General features: G+C 35.2%; 2 protein-coding genes across 12 annotated transcripts in view; both read left to right on the top strand.

Annotated features, from left to right (window-relative positions):
- The window catches only part of rnf213b (ring finger protein 213b), a 45,649-nt gene extending 44,402 nt beyond the window's left edge, over positions 1–1,247 (top strand). For all 7 annotated transcript variants that reach the window (NM_001441490.2, XM_087275188.1, XM_087275187.1 and 4 more), the window contains exon 63: positions 774–1,247. In NM_001441490.2, coding sequence (NP_001428419.1) covers positions 774–909 — 136 coding nt within the window. In that variant the 3' untranslated portion in view covers positions 910–1,247. The remainder of the gene's footprint in view (positions 1–773) is intronic.
- Positions 1,248–2,896: 1,649 nt separating this feature from the next.
- Positions 2,897–27,718, top strand: part of cep131 (centrosomal protein 131) — a 49,938-nt gene continuing 25,116 nt past the window's right edge. The window contains exons 1-17 of one of the 5 annotated variants that reach the window (NM_001353865.2): positions 2,897–3,020; positions 4,425–4,619; positions 6,767–6,861; positions 12,140–12,254; positions 12,736–12,863; positions 14,735–14,839; positions 14,970–15,146; positions 15,254–15,371; positions 16,880–16,996; positions 18,697–18,850; positions 18,976–19,073; positions 19,152–19,331; positions 21,242–21,433; positions 21,521–21,658; positions 24,403–24,528; positions 25,529–25,645; positions 25,980–26,009. In NM_001353865.2, coding sequence (NP_001340794.2) covers positions 4,431–4,619; positions 6,767–6,861; positions 12,140–12,254; positions 12,736–12,863; positions 14,735–14,839; positions 14,970–15,146; positions 15,254–15,371; positions 16,880–16,996; positions 18,697–18,850; positions 18,976–19,073; positions 19,152–19,331; positions 21,242–21,433; positions 21,521–21,658; positions 24,403–24,528; positions 25,529–25,645; positions 25,980–26,009 — 2,079 coding nt within the window. In that variant the 5' untranslated portion in view covers positions 2,897–3,020; positions 4,425–4,430. Of the gene's footprint in view, positions 3,021–4,424; positions 4,620–6,766; positions 6,862–12,139; positions 12,255–12,735; positions 12,864–14,734; positions 14,840–14,969; positions 15,147–15,253; positions 15,372–16,879; positions 16,997–18,696; positions 18,851–18,975; positions 19,074–19,151; positions 19,332–21,241; positions 21,434–21,520; positions 22,009–22,704; positions 24,529–25,528; positions 25,646–25,979; positions 26,010–27,718 lie in introns of all 5 variants that reach the window. The other 4 variants (XM_087275191.1, XR_015503517.1, XM_087275193.1 and 1 more) reach the window with 4 other exon arrangements.

Below are 27,718 nucleotides of genomic sequence, written 5' to 3'. Positions count from 1 at the left end.
GTAGCATGATCGCCTTACTCTGGTCTCTGGTTCAAGCTTCGGCTGGGTCAGTTGGCATTTCTGGGTGGAGTTTGCATGTTCTCCCCATGTTAGGTAAGCTAAATTGTCCGTATGTGTGTGAATGACTGTGTATAGACAGCTGGAAGGACGTCAGCTGCATAAAACATATACTGGATAAGTTAGCGGTTCATTCCTCTGATTAATAAAGGGACTAAGCCGAAAATAAAATGAATGAATAAAATAAAATGGACTTGCAAGAATTATTTGTAATAATAAGAAAAGCAATGCAATAATTACACACATTCAAATAAATTAGTCTCAAAAAATATTCTTCTTGTGATTGAAAGAGTCAATCCACTCTTTTACACCTACATGATAATTGCTGATGATTCTCAAAATAAAAAGGTCAGGTAATGTTCTGGAATCCAAAGCAAATACACCAGGCATTCAGTACCAATTACCACAACACAAACAGACATAAGGGCCTTTCACGCTTTTACCCAGATCAACCACTTTCAATCACAACAGTACCAGATCTAGTCATTCCCCAGAGACCTGTGGGCTTTCAGACCCAAGAGAGGCACACTTTGACCCCTCCAGGCTCCCATCTGTCAGTGTGCCCCGCTCTGGTCACCTACTGAGCAGGCAGCTGGTCAGAAAGAAAAGGAATGCGTGTGCTGAGAACAATGGAATTAATCTAGTGCTAACTGTTGATCCTAAAGCACAGCACTGAACAGTCTTCCTGCTTTCTCTTTCTGTGCTCCACCAATCAGCATCAGGTCCACCATGGAGCTTCATTTGGAGGAGAAGGACATCACTTCTTTTCCAGGTCTAGACAGTCTTCCGGAGGAACTTACTTGGGCTAAAGCTGCGGAAATCTGGAGGCTTGCAGTGCAGTTCAAACACTGAGATGTTCTTGAGTTAAAATTATTATGCTAATGTGATGTTGCCTTAACATATTACTTTTTTATAGATTTATGATTGAGCATTTTTCTTTGTATGTTTTTTTATTGTAAATCCAGTTGGTTCAAAATAATGTAAGTATTTAGGACTTCAGATTTGTCCTTAAATTGTTGAGCACTTTATTGTTTAGAGATTTGTATGAGTAGTTGATTCAGGGATTGTTTATAATTAATTGAACAATACTGTAATATTGAAATGTCTTGTGTCATTTATTTAATATGCTCCATTCCATTTTTTTTCCATAATCGGGACCAAATAAAGTTTTACAATTGATTAATACATGATTTACAGTATTTAGTATGCTTATTAGCACACACAGAAAAACCATTTAAATACAATCTGTAAACTTGGAAAATAAATATATACTGATTATTTATCTAAGTTAATGTTAGTTCTAATGTTAATTTTTTAGTATTGAATGGAACTGAGCTAACATGAACTAACAACGCAAATGTGTATTCATTTACTAACATTGATGACGTAGTGTAATAAGTTCATTCCTCTTTATAATAATTTGAAAAGAGTTTTGAACTCAGAATTGAAGGTACTGAGTTAATTAAATACCTCATTACTTCAACTTAAATGGAGTAAGTACACAGTACTCGTATAGATGAGTTTAACTCGAATGATTTGTTGCAATCGGTTTCCTCAAACGGTTTGAGTTGCTTTTACTTATTGGGTTTTAACAGTACTCAGTCGGTTTAAGTTCTCTTCGTGCTCAAATTGCTTCGTTTACTTAAATTGATTCAGTTCAAAGTACTCATTAGGATTTGTTTTTGAACTTAAATGGTTTGTTGCAATTTCCTCAAACGGTTTGAGTGACCTTGACTTTTTGGGTTTACAGTGATAGGGGGTCAATTTTAGTTCTTGTTACATTTCTAATTATATAAATAAAAGCAACATTAAAAATACATTACTATTATTAGTGCATTTACATCACGTTTCAAACCCGTAGCCAGGTCAGGTTTGGGTGGTTCGGTAGACCCCTCCTCGCTGACAAATGTCCAGAATTTGTCCTGTTTTAACTGCTATGCTATCCTAAATAGTAAAATAACTCATCAAAAAAAGCTTCAAGAGTTAATTAGTTGTGGAAAATGCAAGCAAAGTCATTCGCTACTGTTTTTATTCTTGAGAGAAAACATGACCAATAAAAAAAGTGAAACACCAAAAGCGGCCCCTATTCAAATGAATTTGAATACTACTTTGGCTACGGTTGTTATGCATTAATTTTCAAATGTGCTTTTTGTTTTTACAAGACAGGCTAGAAAAATTGCGACGCTCTAAATTATTACTATTGTTATTATTATTATGTTTAAATTTGTATTATTCAAATGGGCAAACTCTGACTGAGGAAAGTTGAATGTGCTGGCCAGTTTGTTATTTGTCTAATAAATTGTCTAATAAAATTTTACCTAATGATATATGATGGAATAAATTTGTATTTTGAAAATAAATATGGCATATTTCTTATTCTCAATATTTAGGAGATCAATTTGGCACATCAAAAAGTGTGGTGAGGATGACCATCCAACAAGCAAACGTTAATTCAGCTAAAAAAATGCAGTGCTTTAAATGTCACTTAACTGTAAATTCAGTATTTAAATGTTATAATTAAATAGAAAATGAGGCGAATAACTGCAAAAAATTCCAGAACCACTACCCCCATCACCAGGATGGCTACAGGCCTGCGTTTAAACTCCATTAACACGTAATCTTTAATAATTTACGTCAGTAACGTTATATCAAACTGACACCACATCTGCCGCCAGGACAGCACGCCTACCAACCTTGCCTTTTCGTCAGGCCTCCTTCAGCTATTAGTCTGAAAGACACACAAATAGCCAATCAGATCACCAGATCTCGCTGAGCTCCACCAATAAACACTCTAAATAGGCGGAGCTACTATGTGTTTTCTGGTTGCCAATGAGAAGAGAAGATGTTTCACTGTGGAGTTGGAGACAGATGAGAAATCTCTGTCAGACGCTCCAAACGGGAATAACGACGCTCTTATTTGAATAAAGACAGTTTCTTAATCTAATGTGGACTATTTAGAGGAGGTAAGCAATGAATTGACGGTTTAATTCTGTTGTATTTATCGTGTTTATCATGCGAAGCCAACAAGAAGTGGTGCAAGAAAGACAGTTTCGCCATAACTGAACCAAGTCAATGCAATTTTATGCTTATATACAGTAACTGTTTATTTAAACATTGCTTTCATTATTTGCACATTTCACAAATGCAGTGTACAGTGTAACGTTAATGTCCTACATCTGGTTTGAGCCACCATTGGAGGCCTTTAAATATCTTTGTTTTGATATGTTTAAGCTGCATGATAAAGACTTAGACTGTGAAACTGAGATTTCCTTATGTGCAATTTCATATTTAGCTCATTTTGAATACACAAATAATTGATTAACTATCAAAGGTTGTGTGATGGACAGTGTTGATGCTTTGAACGAGTTACCATAGAAACACAATTGTGCATGAGTTTACTTGTGCTGCTTAGGTACATTTCTTGCCGTATGTGTGTTGACATTTTGTACAGTATGTATATTTGTTTGTACATTGTGATGATTAAATGGTCATCTAATATGGAAATACGAGGAAATTAGATATTCATTGTGATTTCCAGGACTGCAAAAGAGATTGAAAGTGTTCAGCTCAAATCTAATTTGCAACTTTATTTTATGGTGACCATGTGCAACATGTAATTACTATAGTAATAACAATAAATTATGCATTAATACATGCTACCTAGTACCTACCCTAAACATAACCCTCATCCCTATTCCAACCATAGTGTAAGTGCTTGTAGTAGTTTGTTAAATTGCTCAGTACTTAAATGTGTAGTTAAACTGTGACAATTAAGTGCTTATAAATGTAACTGATTACTAGGACCAGACAGAATCTGCGGACATCTTTTGCTATTTCTGTGCAGAATATTGTAAAATAATCTGCTGATTTTTGCGGAATTATTTAGGGTGTATCATAACTAAACTTAATATGTTGAATAAAAATAATAAATTTGAACTTTTATTTAATGTTTACAATGCAAATCCTATCAGCTCCGTTTATTTGGTAAACAAAGCAAGTTTCTCATATAATATATCTACCATATATCTACTAAAAGACAGAAGTTTTTACTTTACAAACTGTATTGTAAGTAAATCATATGAACATTTGCATGTTAGTCAATAATATTACTGAAATTATTTAAAAAAAACTGAATAAATATAGATGTACACACATTTACAAACAACTAAATAAATAGACTCAGTGTTGGGCTGAAAATCTGCGTGTGGGCCTACTAATAACTAATACTAGTTATAATGCTGTGCCAAAGTACTTATTTGCTAACTGATAGAAATTAGGAATAGCGTGGAAATAAATCCAGCATCACCTGTGGTTGCATTTACTGTTTGTTTATTTGTTCTTAACTGAACTGAATCTTTGACTTTTAGTTTAAGATGCATACAACCCGCAGTCCATCCGCATCCATCCAGGCAGGAGCAGCTGGAGACGCACTGGACCTCAGCTTGAACGGCTCTCAGCTCACAATGGGCCGCAGACCGAGCAGCGCTTCTCCTGGAAAACACTTCTCTCGATCCATATCTGTGTCCGTGGCATATGACGGCAGAGGGAAGCGAAACACATTGGTGAGTCTGTCGAAGCACATCAGAGCGACACAAACAAGAATGTCATGCTTTAGGCTTAGGAGCGGAATAATATTGTGTTTTCATTGTGTACACTTACATGGACACCATTAATCAGAGTTAACCGTGTAAACAGCCAGTTACCTTAATCCGATTAGGATCAAACTAAACAGAAATGGAATTAAGACATGTGGAGTACATCGATTTTAGTCGCATTATTAAAGTGCAGTACAGACATGTAAACACTAATCAAACTATACCGTAGTGTAGGATTTTCAAAGCATTTTGCGACAGGATAGTCTATAAACTCACAGCTGATTGACACCATTCTCTCCACTTACCAATTTAGTGAAGAACCACAGACACCTGCATTGTGAAATGAGGAATGTTTTTTCCCCCCATGCGGTGTGGTATCAAATTTCATTAAAACAACACTCTTCCAGCTGGTCAGACTCGCATCCAATATCTCGTTTGTCACAGGGGGCATGCATGAAATGTTCCTGAATGAAAGTGAAAGTGCCAAACTGCAGTAAAATTTGACAAATTAAAAATGAAACACTCGAAATTACATGAAATTTCAGAACAAAATTTGGATAGTGTGGTGACGCAATGACGTTAATCGAATGATGTACTGGAAAACGGGATCGTAAAAGGAACATTCAAAAACTCATGTAAACACCTTAATCATATTATTGTCTTATTCAGATTAAGGCAAATCATTTGATTACTAATATCCATGTAAATGTAGTCAATGTCTATTAAGACACTCATAGATTGGATAATATTGGTCTGTTCACCACCATTTTCAATTGAAGACTTGCATTTGTCTTTAACAGCTTTTTTGTTATTTATGTTGTTGTTTTCTCCATTTAAAGCCCTGTGTTTCCACTTGGTATTAAGATGTGTTGCTCTCAAACCTCGAGTGAACAATAATCGATACACATGAAAACAGGGTCTGAAACAATAACTACTTTTGACTATTTCCAGAGGTAGTTGGATTAATTTCATACTGTTAATATTTTGTTTTATATATGGGTTAAAGACAAGGCATCCAGTCTTTTGGACTGCTTCAAATAAATTTAAAGTTTTGTTTATTTATTATGCTTTTTTGTGGTACACAAATGGGGAATAGCTCAGTTGCTGTTGTCTCTATTGGACAGTACATGTTTTGTTTTACATTACATTCACATTTGCACATTTCTGGGTTTGAGTTTAAATAAAATGATACAATTAGATATACATATTAATTAATCAAGTAGAAATGTACTGTATGTTCTGAGCACATCCTTTCAATAAGTGTCTCAGTAAAATAAAATGTTTTTTTTACAACGAATTGCTTTACAATAAAATAAAAAAATATATTTAAAAAATTAAATTATGTATTAAATTAATTAAAAAATACAATAAAATAAAAAGTTCGGACCACATTATCTTTAGTCTTAATGAAAGAATTTTTTAATTAAAATAAAAAAATCATATAAATTTTTTCTTCTAAATTTTCTTTTATTAATTGAATTATTTTATCAATGTTAATGCAGCTGAATTCATTACATAGGTCACATAAGAATTATTACATTTTAGGACGTGTTGTTAAAGCTGAAAATTGTTAGTTTGGTTTGAAGGCAAAAAAACAAACAATATTCACTCATCAGTCCTGATTCTATTATAAACCCACAGCGTTTGATGTGGTTTTGCAGCCATCAGAGCAGAAGAAAAGCTTGTGTTCTTTGTATAGTTTTTTATCTACTTTCTGCAAGCTTTATAGCAATATTAGATCAAAATATCTTAAAAGGCCCATGCAAATCATGAAAGTTGGCAAAAAAGTCGGGATTAAACTGCAAAGTGAAAATGTGAATGTGTCTTCTTATCTACTGGTGATCTGATAAACTGAAATGCCTGTTAAGAACAAGTATAAGCAAGCCCTGTAGAGGCTTTTTACTGTAATAAATAATCCCAAAAATTTTGTCCACATTTATGAATTATCAGTTTACATTTTCACAACAAAAGATACAGAAATTAATGTAATGTTCCACATATTGTGCAGTCTGGTTTCTTTAGTCTTAATTGCACTTTTATTTAAGAGAAGCTCTTGGTGTTAGTCTTCGGCAGGTGCAGTTTTCTAACTGTTTTGCACTCTCTGTTGTTGGCAGACTGATGCTGGATTGGGAAGCTCACGGGCAATTAAGAACCTGCGTCGATCTAACAGCACCACACAGGTGAACCAGCAGGCCAACACAAGCCTCAGGTACGGAACCATCTGTCTTTCCTTTGCATGCCATTTGAAAGTTTACCTCTTCTGTCATTGATGCGGGTGCATCTCACAAAAACTGTCAAGAAGACTTTAGTTTTTATTGCTCATTTTTGTTATTTATTTTAGGATGTTTTTTAGGTTTTTAGTAGGGCTGCACAATATACATTTGCAATCAGAATTATAAACCCCTCTGAATTATTAGCCCCTCTGTTTATTTTTTCCACAATTTCTGTTTAACGAAGAGAAGATTTGTTCAACACATTTCTAAACATAATAGTTTAAATAACTCATTTCCAATAACTAATTTATTTTATCTTTGCCAGCATGACAGTAAATATTATTTTACTAGATAAAATATTATTATATTTATATTATAATATTATATTTTCTAGATAATGATAGTCGGTTCTGTAGACTATTGATAAAAAAATTCTTAAAGGAGATAATAATTTTGACCCTAAAATGTTTTTTAAAAAATGTAAAAACGGTTTTTAAAAAAATCTAAAACTGCTAGCCAAAATAAGCCAATAGCCAAAATAAATCAAATAAGACTTTCTCCAGAAGAAAAAAATATTAACAGACGTACTGTGAAAAATTCCTTGCTCTGTTAAACATCATTTGGGAAAAATTTAAAAAAGAAAAAAATTCAGAGGGGGTTAATAATTCTGATTGCAACTCTATATCATTTTTAGCATCAACATTGCAATGTGATCATTCGCAGTAGTCACATTGCAGGATATGCAATGTTGAGTTTGTATTATAATTCATCATTTGCATCTGTTTTTGATGCCTGTGAAATAAGAAATTGTACCATTTGTGACCTTAACTTTTGAATTATTTATTGAATTATTTTTATTTTTATCATTCAGTTACTGTACTTGAATGCTGTTAGACTCGGGAAATGATAAAATTTCAGTTGTATCTTTTTCTTGATTATATTTATAGATTGTTATGCATAAAAATACTCACAACACATGCAAATACAGAAATGCACAGCAAATAGCACAGACCACAACGAAAATGTGTCGGTGGACCCCAAAACATTTATAGTTTATTTATTAGATTTTATAAAGATGCAAATAGTAAACTTTAATTCATCAATCTCTGACTAAACGCATGCATTTAAATACTTACAGCACATGCAAATGCAGAAACACACTGCAAGTAGCACAGACAACAACGAAAATGTGTAGGGGGACCCCAAAAATGTTATAGATTGTTAATTTGATTTTATGGCGCTGCAGTCCCACTGCAGAATCATACCAATTGATCTTACATTATAAATTCTGTTCAAATAGAGATGTTAAGTCATATGGTGAAATTGTATTTATATTGCAATATATATTGCAAAATAATAAATAAAATGAAAATCGCAATTTTAAATTTTCTCAATATTGTGCAGCCCTAATTTTTCATTTTTTTTTTAAAACATTGATTTGCCTCTATTAGTTTTTGGAAAGTTTGTAGTTATTAATTGTTTCAATTTAAGAATTTTTAGTTATTGCATATTTTATATTTTCATAAAAGTTTTGATTCCAGTTGACATTATGTTTTAGTTTTATTTCATTATTTTAGTTTCTGGTTCTATCATTACATTGGAGTTATTGCTGATTCATTTTAGATAACAAAAAACATTTTATATATATATATATATATATATATATATATATATATATATATATATATATATATATATATATATATATATATATATATATATATATATTTATTTATTTATTTATTTATTTATTTTTTGAACTTTGAAGAGAATTTATTGTAAAAATAAAAACTTTATAAAACAAAGTTACTTCTAAATGGTCCTAAAATCCATCTTTATGTGAAATATCGTTTATTTCTTTTCCATTTTCAATGAAATACGAATATGTTGTTGTGAGATTCACCCATCAACACAAGCCAGCTGTCCTATTCAGACCTTGATAATGGACTATCCTCAAGGGACAAGAGTGAGGGGTTTTCTGACAACTTCTTCAACATGTATGATTTTTAGAAAGCAACGATGGCATGTTTGTGCACGTACATGTCTATAGCACACATGCCTGCATGCACTCACTTCACCCAAGCTGTGGTATGCCTGGTTCATCACCTCTCAGACGTAGAGGTTGGGGGTTTACACCCTTAAAGCAGCAACAGCTGGGGGTTGAGTGATTTTTGCTTTTCCCTACACAATAGCTATTGTGGCCTGGCGGCTGCAGCACAAGGCAAGCAAGAGGGGGCTGGGTTCAGCTTTGTCAAGAGAGGACCCGGGGTCTCAGGTTTCGCTCGAATGAGGACGCAGTGAAAGGAGAAGTGTGCGTGCTGAAATTCTTTTGTCCGGCAGCTGCCAGTCCTGCCCTCCCCTCCCACTGCATCCTGGGATGCCACAGAGGGTTTTAAATGAAGGAAGTTCTAATACCATCCCCCTTCCTTCGGGTACTTAATAACTGTCATTCTGTGACCTCTGAATTGCTTTAAAAGAGGAAACTTGGAGGAATGTAGTTTTCTGAATTGCTTTTCATTGGACCAGCTGACGCTAGGCACCCCCTTACACCCCCAAAACTCTCACATATACAAACTGAAGCACAGATGCTGGTGGGTCAGACATAGCAGTGAACATCAAGTTAAATGTTGATGCAATTTAAATGCAGACGGATGCGATTGCCATATGCCTATGGACATCTGCCCCTTTAATACCAGCTTCTGCTGTAACATTCCTCTGCTGCGACTGTGCCCAGAGCAGCTGTTGGCACTTCTGAAAATGGAAGTTTTTTTTTAAATGTCTGTCTGATATGTTTAGCATAAATAGTCTGGTTGCTAAAGAAGAGATGTATAGGCTAGGCTTTTGAACAAGCCAATGCAACAAGTATGCACTAAATTAATCAGCAGTCACTGTTTATAAAGATACAAAATGAATACATTTAAAATAAACACTCACCTTTCTATTTATCAGTAGCAGTGTTGCCAACTTGCAATGCTCCTACTCCATCCACTTAGCAGTGACCAGTGTATATTGCAAACCACGTGACCCTACTCGCAAGAGGAGGTGAGGGAAAGTTGTATCAAAATCTGAATCCCCGGACAAATCGGTCTCCTTTTCCTGTACAGGTACATCACGCAGCGCCTGCAGTTAAACTGACAGCAGTTTATCATGACACTTATTTATAATTTATTCTGTAATTAACAGCTCAAACAAACATAGAAGCATTGGCAAGCAGCACCTAATTATCCTTAAAAGAATTTAAAAATCCAAACAGGGCGACTTTATACCCCATTTCAGAAGTAAAACATACTCTAATAGGTAGTGTAATTTACACAAGTGCAGTGTGTGGGTGAGAGGGGGCAGTGTTTCGATGTGATCTGGTTATGTCGTCAGATTGCACTATTATGTTTTTCTCTTCTTTTTCATTCTTTTATATCACATTTTACCTGTTTTTATGTTGTTGTTTTTTTTATCATTTTTATTATTTGTGTTTATTTTTCCTATACCTGTTTCTTTTATTCTTGTTTATGTAAAGCACTTTGAATTGCCACTGTGTATGAAATGTGCTCTATAAATAAACTTGCCTTGCCTTGCCTTGTGGTTCTGTGACCGCTGGTGTTGGTTGCTGTATGGTTTAAAAATATACATCAGTTAAAGTAACTAGGTTAACTTTGATTAAAATACATTACAATAAAAAAAAATCTAATATTTTGGGTGTTTTTTGTGTGTTTGGGTGGGTTTTGGACAACTTTTGGGCTAAAAAAAGTCAGTTATATCTGGCAACACTTATTATAAGATCCTGAATTATTTTTTTTATTTTTTACAAAAAATATGATGCTGTATACTGTATGAGGACCAAATAATCTTCTTAAATGATTTCTGGAGAATCATGGGACACTGAAAACTAGACAAATAATGGGTGCTAAAATATAGTATTTTAACTTAGTTTTGTTTTTTAAACTCATAGATGACTACAAAATGAAATCTTCACCCAAAAATCCCATAAACATGCTGCATTATGCTTGCCTGGCCAGTAGTTGGTGGTTGCACATATGATCTTATAGTCTGTCATTGTGTTTGGTTTTCAAAGTACTTGTTAGAGCTGCTCTGATTGTTCAGCCGAAGATCGGTATCGACTGATAAGCACATTTAATAACTCGATCGGGACTTGTCAATCTGGCTGATCTCATGAACCAATCGCAGATGTTTGTTTATTAGCTGACAAGCAGAGGAAGATGCACATATGCTCCCAAATATTTATACATTACCTACAGCAGCCACAACACGCGAGAAGGTAAATTATGCGTGAAGGTTTAAGCAATCGATGCACTCTCTAAATTTTGCATATTTTTTGATCATACAGTTGTGTAATTATAGTTGTATGCTAAAGTTAGAAATTTTGTAATGCTGTGCAGTTTATGAAATCGATAAAATCCTGCTATATTTGAAGTCACGCTGCTTTGATTACTGCAATAACCAAGGCAGCACCATTATTTCTGCTGTTCCATAGGCGACACCTTCTGGATTAACATTTTTATAAAGTATATGAATAATGTTTTAGTTTAGGATTAGTTTCCTACAATCAGTATTTAGTGAATATATTTAAAATGTCACCAATGTTACCGGTTCATATGTAAAGTGGCGATGATGAGGTTTTAAAGTGTATGGAAAGAGTCTTTAAAAAGGTCTTAAAAGGTATTGAATTTTACTCTCTGATTCCTGTATATACTCTGATACAGATGCCGTGCAACCTGTTTTTACAGTGTATTGGCACGACCCACGTGAGTGATGGTCTCTTTGTTGCAAATGCAGCCATAGTATTTACCGTATTTTTGAGCAAGTATAATTTATCTTATCAATTTTTATATCTGTTATATTATTTTCTGTAAAGCTGCTTCTGACCATGATATGTTCATACCTAATGTAAATAGTTAAAAGAGTCGCAAAAAGGGATTATATGAAACATACTTAATTTTTCTTTGAAATATGAGAGATCTCCACTTAAGTATCATCCTTAGAGGGAAAATCTGCTTAGCTTGAAGCATTAGAATCGGTACTCGGTATCGGCCGAACAACATTACAAAGAATCAGTACTGCAAGAATTCTTATTGGAGTACTTGCACATGCCCACTATAGACTGAAAACGTAAAAAAAGAGGAACTTTCAAATTGGTAGTGTAGGTATTATTGGCCTTGTGTTGTGTTTATATGTTCCTCATTGTGTGTGTTTTGTGTGCAATACTCTGACCTTTCTGTCTTTCCTTCCTTCCCGTCTTTCTCTCTGTGTGTCTGATAGTAGTGAAGGCCACACAGAAGACTTCCTGGCTCTCTTCAACAGCAGCTCTGATGGACGGCGAAAACTTGCCAGCCTCTCCAAGATGTCCAAAGATCGAACCACCTGGAATATTCTGGTACTTCCCGACTTTCAAAAGTCTCATTCCTGCCAGATTTCAGTCAGTGTGGGCATCAGATTGTATAATACCTATAAATTATATGTAGGGCTGCAGTAACTGGTTGACAGGGAAATTGGCCAATTGGATTGTTTTGCCATAAAAAAAATAATTGAACATAACTTAACTTGATGGTTAACAGAAAAATGAAAATTTTCTTATTATTTACACAACATCCACTTTGAGTTTCTTTTTTCTGTTCTACACAGAAGAAGATATTTTAAAGAATGTTGAAAACTAGTAGCCATTGACTTGCTATGAATGTCAGTGGCTACAGATTTCCAACATTCTTTAAAATTGTTTATAGCTGAAAGAAAATCAAGGTTTTGAACCCCTTCTGGTGAGCATATGATGAATATTTTTCATTTTCAGGGTATCTATTTCTTTTAAAACTTGCTAACTATTTATGTAGCATTGCTTTAAACTGTTGTCTTGCCTTCAGGATGACCAGCCGAGAGTGTTCCCTGTGCCCAGCAGCTCTCACAGTACCTGCAGTATGGATTCTCCTACAGGCCTAAAGAAGAGGGAAGCTGGAGTCTCTTTGGCAGCCAATTTCACTGCCAACAACAGGTGTGAATTCATTTTGTCCTGCCGCTCAGATTCTGTGGATAGCTTTCAAGCATTCCTGTTGCCAGTGTCACTGACAACAGATTCACTTAATAGGCCATATTTCTTCTTGTCAGTAAAAGCATGAGCATACCCTGGGGAAAAGAGTAGAAGGATTCCATTTGATTTTCATGGCTTTTAAATCTGCAGCACCAGTCAAACGTTCAGGCACACTCGCCTGAATTAATCTTAACTTAAACCTCATGTTTGCATTCCTAAAATTGTTCCTAAATTTGCAGTTTGGGCTGGTCAGTTAGGCCAACCAAATTACTTTCTATAAGTATGGTTTAAATGGATCAAAGTTGAAAGTAATGACATTTAGGTTAAACTTTATTTACTGGTCTTGTTACAGTTATTGTACATCCTCTTCTGGGTTTTTTAATTAACATTTACTCTCACTATTGTTACACTTAGGGTTTGATTTCGGGTTATTGCCCATAAATATTAGAAAATCAACTGTTTTGATTGTTATAATGTGTACTAGTGTGTCTGTCTGTCAGTCTGTCTCCTTTTCTATATACAAGTATTATAGTTTATAATATATAAATTATATTATAGTATTAAAAGTATAAGTTACTCAAGAACCAGTTCAGCATCTTTTAAATTGAAGTGATGGTGTAACGGATCACAAATCTCACGGTTTGGATTACATTATGGTTTTTTAGACAGATCGGACCATTTTTGGATCAGCCAGAAGGGGGAGGAGACAAATGTCATTTGCTTTCCATTTATTACAAAAAAAACACTACTGCAAGAAACTTTTGGTTTTAACAAACATAACTTAAAACCTGAAACTTTATTAAAAATAAAATGAAATAATCAAAATATCAAAATAAATTTCAAAATATTCAGTACCGTAAAAAATTCACTGTTACTACTACTGTTGCTGATAATGCTAAATGTTGAACTCTAACTTATAATTTCTACAACCCATATTTATTTTTTGTCTAATTTTCAATAAATTATTCAGTTTTTCACTCATTGAAACCTTTATTGCTAGATGTTTTTTTTAAAGAATTATTCAGTGGCATATTTTTGTTGGCTGATTGTCGCCACCTTTTGGCTAAATAATGTAATTGCTGCCTGCAACTTTCATTTTTGAGCGTCATAAAATGCATATGATGTTGATTTTAATCTTTGCCATAAACATCAGTAGTTATATCTAAACTATAAACTTTTATTCCAATACTTCTGTGTTATTTGACTGTTTAAACCTTCATAACTAACTCAAAGACTAAAGACTCAATCTCTTTCTTGATTTTCGCGTCTACAGATTTGAAAGCACTGATTCAAAGGATTAATAAACCTATGCAAATCACCTTCATTTAGAATTTGTTGCGTGGGTGTTGAGATCCTGATTATTTAATGATAAATCGTGCAGCTTACACTGAATGCATTAATGCAGGCCAAACAAGTAGTGACAGAAGCCTGTATGCTTTCATACATTTTGATTTGAATGACACCATCTCTCTGTGATTGTTACAAATTTAGGATTAATATGCCAGTAAAAAAAAAAAAGTATTATTCTGCGAGCCATGTGTGTTCCGAACCGTGGGTTGGGATCCGAGTCACGGATCAACCGTAATAAGTTACACCGCTAATAAAAGGTCATGTGACATTTTAGGCTGGAGTAAGGGCTGCTAAAAAATCAGCTTTGCTCAGGCAAAAGTAAATATAATTTTAATATTTATAAAACTGTAATTATAAAGATGTTATAGCAAAATAAAATATACACAATATACACATATGGTATATGTATTTATGAATATAATAATATTATGTAGTAAAGTGTATCTGAGTATATAAAGTACACTGTCTGTGGATTGTATTTTCAGGAGTAATAAAGCAGCTGTGGGCAACGCAGTAACCACCATCCTTCATAACAACCACTCAGAGAAACCCCTCACTCCCAAGAGCTCCAATCAGAAACCCTCCTTCAAGTAGGTTCATCATGACCGGTGAATGATTACTAAGCTGTGTGAGCTATTCTTAGACATAAGCCATTCAGTGATGCTCAATTATGGTTTCCAGGTTTACACATTTACAGTATTTGCCCTCTCTCTGTTTTAGTAACCTAATCAAAGCCACTGTAAATGACGATGTGACGCTGGATGTGAGTGGTTCTCTCACTAAGTCTCAGAAGAACTTCTCCTCTGCGTCATCAAGCTCCAACAACAATGCTCCTCGCAGCCCTCGAAGCCCAGGTCAACCACGCAGACGAGAGGTCACCGAGGAGGAGGCCGAAAGGTCAGCTGTGCTGTCCAGAGTACTGTTGTTTACATCTGAATGGACAAATTAGACCGGTTATACCCTAATTTGTACATGATTTAACAAATTTACAAACTTTTTTACAGGTATATTCAGCAAGTGAACCATGCTGCTATTATCATCCAGCGTTGGTATCGTCGACATGTCAACAGTAAGAGAGCTAATGAGAATACAATCAAACAGCTCCTTGCATCCAAAAAGAAGGTAATTTATGTTTAATTTGCATTAAAATAATATTTATTTTTAACATATCAATAGAGGTGACACAGTGGCTCAGTGGTTAGCACTGTCGCCTCACAGCAAGAAAGTCACTGGTTGGCATTTCTGGCTGGAGTTTGCATGTTCTCCCCCTGTTCACATGGGTTTCTTCCAGTTGCTCCGATTTCCCCCACAGTCCAAAAACATGCGCTATAGACCTTTTTCATAGCTGCTGCATGGAGGGCACCATAGCGACCAGCGTCTTCCGGTAGAATGCTAAAAACTTCCGTTTACAGCGTTTACAACTGGTAATTTGTGCTCCGAAAATGGGTTTCAGTAACGTTTTTGATGGATAACAGAGTGTTTTTGTGACACAAAACTTAGAAATGTGTCTGTTAAAGCCGTTATAATCTGTCGATGTGGTTCAAGCGCGTCAGAAATACGAGGAAAACGTTCTCCTAGTTCACGAGTCTGCCGTCAGAAATAGTGTGTTTGTGCTGACAGCCTGTCAGCTGTTAGCTCAGCGGCTAACACACACACACACACAGAAAGAGAGAGAGCAAACCAGAGTACTGGCATGAAACTTAACAGGTATGAAAGTTGTGCAATTTACAATAATGACCAATAAAAGTCTGTTATTGATACTCTGCTGGCTGATTTGCTGTTCATTCTAATCGCAAGCCGTTTGTGTTTTATTTCGTGTGTTGTTTTTACCACGGTTTGTGTTTTTCTGTCATTTCGAAATGACACTAGCCTATATTCTTACTTTGTCACAGTGATTAAATCAGTGTGCCAGTGGCACAGTAGAGGCTACATATGTGTGTAAAACATTTTGGTGATTTACATTTGTTTGGGCTGGTTATATATTTGAAATAAAGAGAAAATGTTGACTTTAGCGATGACGAGGCTTCATTTAAACTGCAGAAGATGCCGTCTGACAACGAGGGGAAAATGCCTCACAGCAGCTGTTTTCCATCCTATTAGATCGCATTTCTTTAAATGATCAGTCCAGGAGATGGTGCTGATGGACAACAGTATTTGTTCAAAGAGGATAAAAGCAGGTAAAATATATTAAAACTATCGTTTCAAAGCTGTCCAAATGTGACTGTTTACACGCATCAGCTGCCGACCGGAAGTTCTTCGCATTCTCCTTGCGCATACCCGCAAAGCATAATGGGTAATTTTGCGTTCCAAGAAAAAGGTCTATAGGTGAACTGAATAAACTAAATTGGCCATAGTGTGTGTGAGTGTAAATGAGTGTGTATGGATGTTTCTCAGTACTGGGTTCCAGCTGGAAGGGCATCTGCTTTGTAAAACTTATGCTGGATAAGTTGGCGGTTATTTCCGCTGTGGCGACCCCTGATGAATAAAGGGACTAAGCTGAAAGAAAATGAATGTTATCAATGTAGAAAGATGTTTTTTTGCTTCTACATGATGTAGTTGGTGTGAATTTTGTTCTTCTGAATAGTTAAGCTTGATATATGGATTATGGGTGTTGTGTTTTTTTTTTCTAGGAGAGGGAGCAGAGAGCAGAAGAGGCAAAAACCATAGAGTCACTGAAAAAGAAAGAAGATGATCGAAAACGAATCAGAGAAGAGAAAGCTCGTCTGGCTCGACTCACTGCCATCCAGGTATGTTATGGTTGGTTTAGCAAGGAACATCGCAAACATCTGAATTTTCTATTTAAATTAAACGCTATTGTTTTAATATTCTATTGGTCAAATGAGACATTCATAATATAGAAATGTTTCTTGATCAGTAAATTGGTATAGTAGAAACAAGGATCATATGTCTGGAGTAGTGGCTCAGTGGTCACCTTACAGCAAGAAGATTTTTGGTTCGAATCCTTTTTTTTTTACTTCATTGTTTTTAGACATTCAAATACAACGACTTACAAAATTAATCCAACCAGCATTTACACAATTGACAATCAAACATGCAATATACAAATAATACATACAGACGTATAGTGATCATAGACTGATACAATAATAAAAAAGAAAGAAAATTAAAAAGAATAAATACCAAAAGGACGCAAATAATAAGGAAATAAAATAAAAAATAAAAACAAAATACTGACCTTCCATTTTAATCTAAATTAGTCTAATCTTCTTCAATTGAACTTATTCCACATTAATTAATGGGGTGCAAATCCAGTTAGTAACAAATTATAAATATTTGGGTGTGACGTTGGAAAAATAAACTGGAGAGGGATGTATGGACTGATTGTGTAGGGAAAGCTTCAACAGAGAATGTACTTCTTAAAGAAACTTTTGTCTTTTAATGTTGACAACACATTGTTGATCATGTTTTATAATGCTTTTATTGAAAGTATTGCAACATTTTGTGTAATCTGTTGATATGGAAATGCTTCTGAGGCCTAGAAGAGGTCACTGGGGAAGGTGGTAACAACAACCAGTAGTTTGTTGGGAATAAAACTAAAGAGCATTGACAGTATATAGGAAGAAAGAGTACTAAATAAGGCTATCATGATTGTCAATGATGAAAGGCATCGCTTATCAAACACCTTCCAATTGTTACCATCAGGTCGTCAAAATTGTGTTCCCAGGTGTGTAAGAAATGGGATAAAATTATTATTTATACCCCAAGCAGTTTGCTTTTTAAATTCCTCCTCACTCAGTTGATGGCTAGATATAGACCAGCTGTAGACTAGATATTTATTTAGAGTAGGGATACAGTGTTTTTAAATGATTTATTTATATATCTGCCAAATGTAAAATGTCAGAAGTCTCTGAATGTATGCTGCAAATGAAATTTCTCTACAGGGACAAACTGACTAACTAACAAACAAACTAACAAACTAACAAACAAACAAACTAACTAACTAACTAACTAACTAACTAACTAACTAACTAACTAACTAACTAACTAACTAACTAACTAACTAACTAACTAACTAACTAACTAACTAACTATTTCTTGCAGATTTTTAAAAATAATCCATGAAAGGTTGCCTTATTTTATACAATTTGTCTTCTTCTTTTTTAGGGAGAATCTGATTTTCTCTACTTTCAAATGTTTCATTATGATGACTGGAGTAAAAGTTGAAAATTCGACTTTTCCATCGCAGGAATAAATTACATTCTGAAGTGCTTGTAACTAGAAAACAGATATTTCAAATTGCACTATTAAAGTTGCACATTCGTATTACTTTTAAAGGTTGTTTTTGATTAAATGCATATCATTTTACCAGAGCAATAAACACATTTTTAATCCTACTAACCCCCGGTAATAAAACAGTGGTGTACTTTGCTTTACTTTCATAGTTAGCGTCTTCTAATGACTACATCATTTTTTGCATTTAAAACAGGAGTTGCAGCAGAAAAGAGCTCAACGAGCAGCAGAGGTACAGCAAATCGCAGAGCAGGAAACAGAGGCACTCCGGCATCCTGGGAAAGTAGGACGTAAAAAACTCACCAAAAGTTCACCCACTTCTCCTACAGATATCAAGGCTAAAAATACAGGTGTGCACTACTCTAGATCTCGGATCAAACATTATTTCATGCAGTTAATTCTCTGTTTTGTTTTTGTCAGTAATTTGAAGACGTCTATAAATCTATTTTAAGTAGTCACATGGTTTGTTCTTTAGATTCTAATGTCAATGTGGTGTCTGATCTGGATGATGTGACGAATCTGAGGGCTGCTTCGCCTGCTGGTTCTGCATGCAGAGTATCTCAGTGCTCTCAGGTAAACTTTCACAACCAAAAATCTGAAAAGAAAGAAAAAAAAAAATCTTTTGCTTACCATATCACTTCATTCCTTCAGGAGATTCTCCAGAGGTCTGTAAGCATGGAAGATCAGCGACAGGGGGCGTCATCGAGCAGAGCGCAGTCAAAAACCACTCTCAATGATTTGCTGGACACTCTGAAGCTCTTAGAAGAGGAGCCAGAGAGACTGTCAGAGCCTAAGAGCTACAGGAAGGACAAATATTCCTGGATTGATGAGGTAAGTCATCATATCTTTGCAAGTGCAATTCTGTATTCACATTCATCTTTCAAAACACTCATTCTGTATTCACTTTTCACTGTTGTTCAAAAGTTTGAGGTTGCTAGGGTTTCATTTTAATGTTTATGAAAGAAGTTTCTTAAAGTCCCCCTGAAATCAAAGTTTTTAAAGTAAAAAAAAAATAAAAATCAGGTTACAAGTACAGAATGGGGGCACTGTGACCTCACAGCAAGAAGGTTGCTGGTTCGAGTTCCTGCTGGGCCAGTTGGCATTTCTGTGTAGCGTAGGGATGCACCGATACCACTTTTTTACAAACCGATACGAGTACGAGTATTTAAATTTGTGTACGCCGATACAGACTACCAATACTTCATAGATTTGGTTTCAACTAGGTTTTTTTGTTTGTTTTTATTATAATTTTTCTGCCCGTAGCAAGTATGAACACACAAATCTTTAACAAAAGGCTGTTCCAAGTCAAAAATATACACAAATTGTTGATAACCCTATTAATCCAGACCTTTTCTATTAACGATTAAACATGGATATTTAAATGAGTTATCCTTGCGCTGATATGCGTCCACGACTTCACACATTACACAAAGTGTGTGCAGTGTACGTTACCTTATGGTGTCACTCTCTTGACACTGCATATTTGGGACGCATAAAACCCTGTTATGAGCGATTCTTTCATATTCAGGAGTCCTGCTGTAATTCCGCCGGTCAGGTAATCCAAAAGTCGGCTACTTGAAGTTTAACTATGGGTGGGTTGCGGGCAGATAAGATCAATCGTCATAAATAGCATACGCAATGCATACTCTCATATTAAAAATCACGCGACCATCATCTCACATTGTTTATTAATAAATAATCTTATTTTTTATTGAAACAAAAAAGGGATTTAGCAATGCCACGTCACTGACAAGCCAACTGCAGAGAAGCTAAGCAACCATCGCGGCAACTGCAGTGGTCACTTGTTCCGAAGTTCAGCTGTTCTTTTTTGCACATGATTATAATGCGATTTAATGTTATAAAATCAACAATGAATAGCCCTACAAGAGTGTATCCTGTGTGTGTGTTTGTGTGTCTTTTATCAATAAAGCCGATCTCTTCCAAAACCTTCTGTCTGCCAATATTTTGGCTTTTAATCGAATGAAAAGTTAATTTAGATGAGCCAATTATTAAAAAAATGCAGTAAAGTAACTGTGCCGTGTGGCCACACATCGAATGTGAGGTCTGATCTCATCTCTTTCTCGCTGTCATCCAGATATCGATTCATTGCATTTTTCGCTTGATAAAAAAATGTCCGGAAACAAAAAAATTTAAGGGTGGCTAGTTTGTATTAATGTGTTTTAATATTAATAAAAACATGCTTGCCTTATTTAAGCTTAACGGCTATATACGCTGTCAATAAGCAAGCTATTCGAAAAATATGATTTTACTGTGTACTGGGTTATAATGTGTATTTTACAATAAAAACTAAATGTAGCATGTCTTGCTGTCATTTAAAACATGCAATTCATAACAAACCAGAGCTGTAGGCCTATAGTCTATGCAGTGTGTAAACTTACTGGGAGGTGTAGGTCGATAGTCATACTGCGTATCACATTATTGAACTCCAATATCCTTGATGGAGATTATGTTACCCGATAGCCAATATTAACGTGAGAGATTTTAAAAATAAAAGGCATTTAAAAAAAAGGAACAACATGCAAATCGGCAACAAATAAAACTGGTCCCGTGGAGTTCAGTACTTGTCATCTTGCCAGTGTATGCTGTGTAGTGTGTATAGCGCTGTGTAGTCGAAAAGAAAATAAATAAATGAATGAATGTTCTTACGTTTTAAAAACAAATCTAAATATTACAAATTTGTGAAAAGGGTCTTTTAAAATGAACTCTTTTTTTTTTTCCAGGATGGAGATTCTAACTCCCTGACGACAGATAATGTGGAGCGGCACAGACAGCTGAGTCAAACTCCAGCTCTTCCAGATGGGGGCGCTTTGCTCTCAGAAGCCAAACTGCAAAGCATTATGAGTTTTCTAGATGAGATGGAGAAATCGGAGCAGGAGAGACCACGCTCAGTCACCTCTGGATCACATAGAGAGGTAAACACATTTAAGACGAGCAGATGAGTTTGATGTTTCAATTTGTGTAAGCAGTGCACAGTTCATTTTATGCCTATGCATATGTAGGTGGTGCTGTCAGAGGAAGATCTAGCAGTTGTTGAACAAGCCTCAGCCACAGCTGCTGAGGTCACCGGCTCTATGATGAGACTCAGACTGGAGCTGGATGAGAAAAAACGCACCGTCAATATGCTACAGACTGCACTGGTAAAACAAACATACATAGTCAATATTAAGGTTGGACGATTAATCGATAAGAAGAAAAAAAACTGTTAAATTGTAATATTTAATTATTGTTTTTTTTTCATAATTCATTATTTAGTTTTTTTAATCTTGTTAATACTTTTCCTTTAAAAAACATACTGCATTTGAACCAATTGAGCGCTTTAGAGTTTTACTAACAGCGCAGTGAGCACATTGTTCATATTCGCAACTATCTGGCCTGCCATAAACCCAGGCTTTCTCTCACCTATGCAAAAGAAAATAATATGTGAGTCTGTCATACATCAGATAACTGATTTGCTGCATGTAAGTCTTACTCTTTGCTGTCGACTCATGTACCATTCGCATTTTCACTTCAATAAATCAGTTCAAGCGAATGCAGAAAATGTAATTAATTCTTCTGTTAATTAATTATTTTTATTTTAATATGACCTTTTCTCACTTTCCTTTGGCTTATTACTTTATTTATAAGGGGTTCCCACAGCAGACCCATAAACCACTGGCATGACTAAAAAATATATAGAAAATATTTAACTAAGTGATGTTTTGTTAAAATATTAGTTTTTATGATTTTCTGAAAATATGAACTGATTTCACCCGGCCGCCATTTTAAACAGTGAAATCGAGATATTCCCTTCAAAGACCTAACAGAACATTTGCCAAAATTTGGGATGCCCTTTCTTTCTATGTTAAAACTCTCCATCTGGATCTAGACTGATCACCTCAGCTTTTGATCACAATAGTACATCAGTTTGTAATCTTTCATCACTCGAAATGTAACATTTGAGATTACTGTATAAATGTAGACATCTGCCTCGCATTAATTGTTAATTTGATTTTATTTTATTATCTTCTTTTTTATTTTAATTTATTTATTTATTCACTTTTTTATCAATATGTTATTTGTATTTATATTGACTTATTTTTTTCTATTATTATTTCTGTAAGGGTTGTTTGATATGTTTGTAAAATGGAAAAATGTTAAATAAATAAATCATAAATTAAAAAAAACTGTGAAATCGAGGCTGCAGTGGGTAGAAACCTAGAAGTATCACCTGAGTCACACAGGAATGTTGTGTGCCTGGCTTTATATTTGATCAACAAAGAGAAATCGACACAAATTTATACTTTCACCGCCTTTCAAGTGACTCAAATGTCCGTTCTGGATGAATAGTGAAAATAAAAAGGGATATTGGATCTCATTTTCAGATAAGTTAAGGGAAATGGCACTAGTTTCTTTCACAAACACACATTTCTGATGCCATTCATCAAACTCAAGTTAATAAACTGATTCTTTCACTATATTAGACCTGTCAAGATACTGAATTTCGGTACTGAAATAAAAAAAAAAAGTCTATTTCCTTTTAATATTTAAGGCACTGTTGATGGCATTCTTAAACAGTGCTGATTTGCCATGTTGTTAACGTGCTCAACAGAAATGACTGAGATTAGCCGTGAAGGTCATCAGTTCACCACACTTCACCGATATTTACCAAGCACAAACTCAGACGAGTGATCCTCTGATGAATCGATTGATCTTCATGGCTTTAAACGCTCCAATGTCCTTGTATCTGTGTTTGGACTCGGTGAAGAGCCGTGAGCTGATGACCTTCACGGCCAATCACAGTCATTTCTGTTGAGAACTGGTGAATACTATGGCTAATCAGTAGCGATTATGAGCGCGCTCAGCGGCTCTTAAATGTTAGCAGGAAATGGACGTTTTTAAAACTTCAGTACCGGAACAACACTATTACAGACAACACAAGGGTGTGCTACAGTGGACTGCAGTGTTTTATCGCTCACCGAGTTACATAGACTGAAGCAGGGAAGCGTCGTCACAGTGTTTACCTGCTGCCATAAACTGAAGCCTAGGAGGACACTTAAGCGTATTACTCTGAAAGACATTGTAATGTTGTTTGATGCCTAATATGCTTTTAATTGTTTATATTAAACTGAACTGAATGATATTAAAGTGATGTTTACACCATATCTGCATTTTGAAGTCGTGGCAACAACTGGGGGTTTGTGGTAAATAGCATGTTGCTGCAATGTTTACAGTGCTGATCCTATACTTCCGGGTTTCTTCTCACCGCAGCCTTGCTTTTGTGTTTTAAAATGCCGGCCACGTGAAATAAGCGTATAGAGGTGTCTTTTCTTAAAGAGAAGTACACACAAATTTTAAACATTAACATACATATCTGTTTTTTTTTCTATTTTTAAAATATAAGAAGGATTTAGGCTGTACTGTGTGTATGTAGGTTTTTTCAGTGAAAATAAAAATAAAGAGTAAAAACACAATTGAACAACTATATATATTAGTTATAAGTTCTTTCTTAACTTCAAGCAATGTGTTCTTTGATTTCAGTTTGAAGTATTTATCAAATAATCATAAATAGTTGGTTTCCTTCAATTATTTTAGTATGAGTATGATTAGAAATGAGCATACTCATGTATTAATGTTCTCAGTCTAATGTTTTTATTTGTAAAGGGTGTACATTTACAGTACAAACTTCTAATGAACTATGAGAAAGGGAAAAATTTAATAAAAATTCTGTTGAAAATAAAATAATTGTTCAAAAAAAATTGAAATCGGGGTAGTGTTCAATTTATCAAGGTTTTGCTTTTAGGTCATATTGCCCAGCCCTAGTTTATACCTTCAACTTTATTTGATGTTTAGATGTGGAAAGCTGCTGTCAGAGACTAATGTAAAGGTAAATGTGTGTCTTTAGGCCCAGCAGAGGGAGCTGACGATCCGACACGTGAAGGAGACAGAGAAAGAGCTTAATCATACTTTTCAGCTACAGAAAGAGCAGTATGAAGCGACAATACAGAGACACCTGACATTTATAGACCAGGTATTAATCTCAACACATCACACCTGCATAGAGACACCAGACATTTAAAGACTGGGTATTAATCTTGATACAGCATCTGTTCAGTTTGACAAAGCTTTGTCTGAAATATGTCTTGACATTAAGTTTAATGACTAAACTATAGTCAAATATCGATGAGGATTAAAACAAATGTATTTGGTGGCATTACAGTAAAATTTATCTGATCGCAAGACATTATCTGAATATAATGCCTTTATGTGAAAAAATAAATACAAAAGGAAAGAAAGACATTAGTATTGTAATTTGATGAACATATAAAAAACAGTAACATTACACCAGCCGTTCTCAATGCTGGTTCCTTAACACTCCTGATTTAGATAACCAGCTAATTAGAAAAGAGCTCCAAGAAAGAAGTCGACATGTGCTCTACATACAGTAGTGTTCACTGCTCTCCATCTCTCTAAAAAATACTAATAATTTGTGCTTCACAACTTGTTTGCTGCATTTCCAATTATGACAGTAGTGTGAAGGTACGTTGAACATGTTTTCAACTGGAGTCATTGCTGAATATCCTGTGATGTCCACTTGGTAGGGCACTTAGAGTTAAATGGAACAAACTTGTGTAGCAATCTAAGAGAAACGTTCAAAATATGCATATCAGGGGGCCTTGAGGAACAGGATTGAGAAACGCTGTATTACACAAGTTTACTGTATTTTTGATTAGGTAAAAGCGTTGTGATATAATAGTTCTATAGGGTTATAAGGGGCAGCCATGGCCTAATGGTTAGAGAGTTGGACTTGGGATTTACGGTCACTGGTTTTAGTTCCAGCACCAGCAGGAATTATTTTTAGATTTTTAAATATCTACTTTAATTCCACTGAGCAAGGCACCGAACCCCAAACTCCTCTCTAGGCAACCCACTGCTCCGGGTGTTTGTTGATGGGTGTAAATTGTATAAAAGTGTCTGCTAAATGTAATGTAAATGTTATGCTTTTATTAATGTCCCTCTCTGTCTTTCAGCTGATTGATGATAAAAAGGCCCTGAGTGAACGCTGTGAAGAAGTAGTGGGTGAACTCAAGCAGGTGGATCAGAAATACACGAAGAAGATCGCCCAGATGCAGGAGCAACACGAGCTGGTGAGTTTGAATCCATGTTTTATATATTAGCTCTGTAAAACTATCATACAGAGCAGGTGAGCAGAGTTTTGCATCAACTTTATATCGCCACAAGGGGGCGATCAAGCTTTAAATGCATGCTGATTTCTAAATGGCTCGCTTTCACTGTGCTTTTGTGGCTCTTTCTTCTGCTGTCATTAACTCTGCACATGATCTTTAGTATTCATGTTATTAACTTTTGTGCACCTTCTAGAGCATGTTCGCTCGCTGTGTTGCTTTTGCCACTGCTAACTGTGTTTCTCTTTCTGCGTTTGTTGTGCGTTTCTCTCTTTTCTGTCTTTCTGTCTGTCTGTAGGTGTGGCAAATTCTGGGTCCCATGTGTGAGGTAAATCTTGTTTTTCTATCTAACCCCTCAACCCCTCACATTTTTGTCTTGTCATTTCCATTCTTTTGTTTCTCTCTGATGCAACACAGACTTGCAGACAGTCTTGCTTGGAGCTTTGACTTTGCATGCTTTTTACCCTGAATGAAGCAGAATGTTCTTTTAAGTCAGCTTTTAGATTTAGTTTTAAGAATTAAAGCATTAAGCATTACAGAAATGCTAAATCTTGTGCATGTGTCATGTTTTCATTAAAAATAAACTAACTGCTGTCAAGAAAAGTAGCTGTATATGATATAATGCAGAGAAAACCACCCTAAAAAGCATGCTAAATTGATGTGTATTATCAATGTTTATCCAACCAACCAGTGGTTGATGCATAAACCCATTCAGCATGTGCGCAGTTGTTTAGTTTGTTTATACACTACCTGACAAGTCTTGTCATCGATCCCAGTTGTAAGAGCAACAAATAATAACTGGACTTCTAACTATATTTTCCTATTAAACTAGGAGAAGATTAATCATTAGAACACCTTTCCTCATGCCTAAACAACATTAAGACTTGGATGACCAATAACTCTCTGCAACTAAATGAAAATAAAACAGAAGTGCTCCTATTACCTGTAGGTCCTACTGCTACCAACGTTTTAATCAAAACTCAGCAAGGATTTCTAAGTAGTAATCTGCAGTCACGCCAAAAATCTTGGAGTAATTTTTGATCCACTTTTGCGGTTTGACAAGCATGTAAATGCAGTTGTAAAGAGCACCTTTTCCAACTTAGATTCATGGCAAAAGTTAAATCATTTCTCTCTAAATAAGATTTAGAAACTGTGACCCATGCTTTAATCTCCTCTCGGTTGGACTACTGCAACTCCTTGTACATTGGTCTTTCCCAGTCAAAACTCTCTCGGTTACAGTTGGTCCAAAATGCAGCTGCCAGATTGATAACAGGAACTAAGTAAAGAGATCATATCTCCCCTGTCCTCGCCTCATTGCACTGGCTTCCTATAAAATTCAGAGTTGATTTTAAAATCCTTCTTTTTACATATAAAGCTTTGCACAATTCTGCCCCGGTTTATGTCAGTGAGCTTATTAGGACATATACAGCTTGTAGACCATTAAGGTCCCATGATCAGTTTCTTTTGTCGATCCCTCGGTCTGGCTGCAAATCAAAAGGTGATCGAGCTTTCTGTGTTGCGGCTCCAAGGCTATGGAACAGTCTCCTGTTGAACATCAGGATTTCTACATCCTTGGATACTTTTAAATCTAACTTGAAGACGTATTTATACTCCCTTGCCTTTGAGTGACTCATACATGTAATTTCTATACGATATTTTAGTATCACATGTATACATACAGTTGAAGTCAGAATTATTAGCCCCCCTGAATTATTAGCGCCCCTGTTTATTTTTTTCCCCAATTTCTGTTCTGTTCTGGGAAGATTGTTTCAGCTCATTTTTAAGCATAATAGTTTTAAAAACTTATTTCTAATAACTGATTTATTTTATCTTTTCCATGGTGACAGTAAATAATATTTTTCTAGATATTTTTCAAGACACTTCTATACAGCTTAAAGTGACATTTAAAGGCTTAACTAGGTTAATAAAGTGAACTAGACAGGTTAGGGTAATTAGGCAAGTTATTGTATAATAATGGTTTGTTCTGTAGATTATAGAGAAAAAAAACTAGCTTAAAGGGGCTTATAATTTTGTCCC

Source organism: Danio rerio, chromosome 12, assembly GCF_052040795.2.
Source record: "Danio rerio strain M-AB ecotype USA chromosome 12, GRCz13ab, whole genome shotgun sequence".
Lineage (NCBI taxonomy): Eukaryota > Metazoa > Chordata > Actinopteri > Cypriniformes > Danionidae > Danio > Danio rerio.
This window is presented reverse-complemented; position numbering and strand designations above follow the sequence as displayed.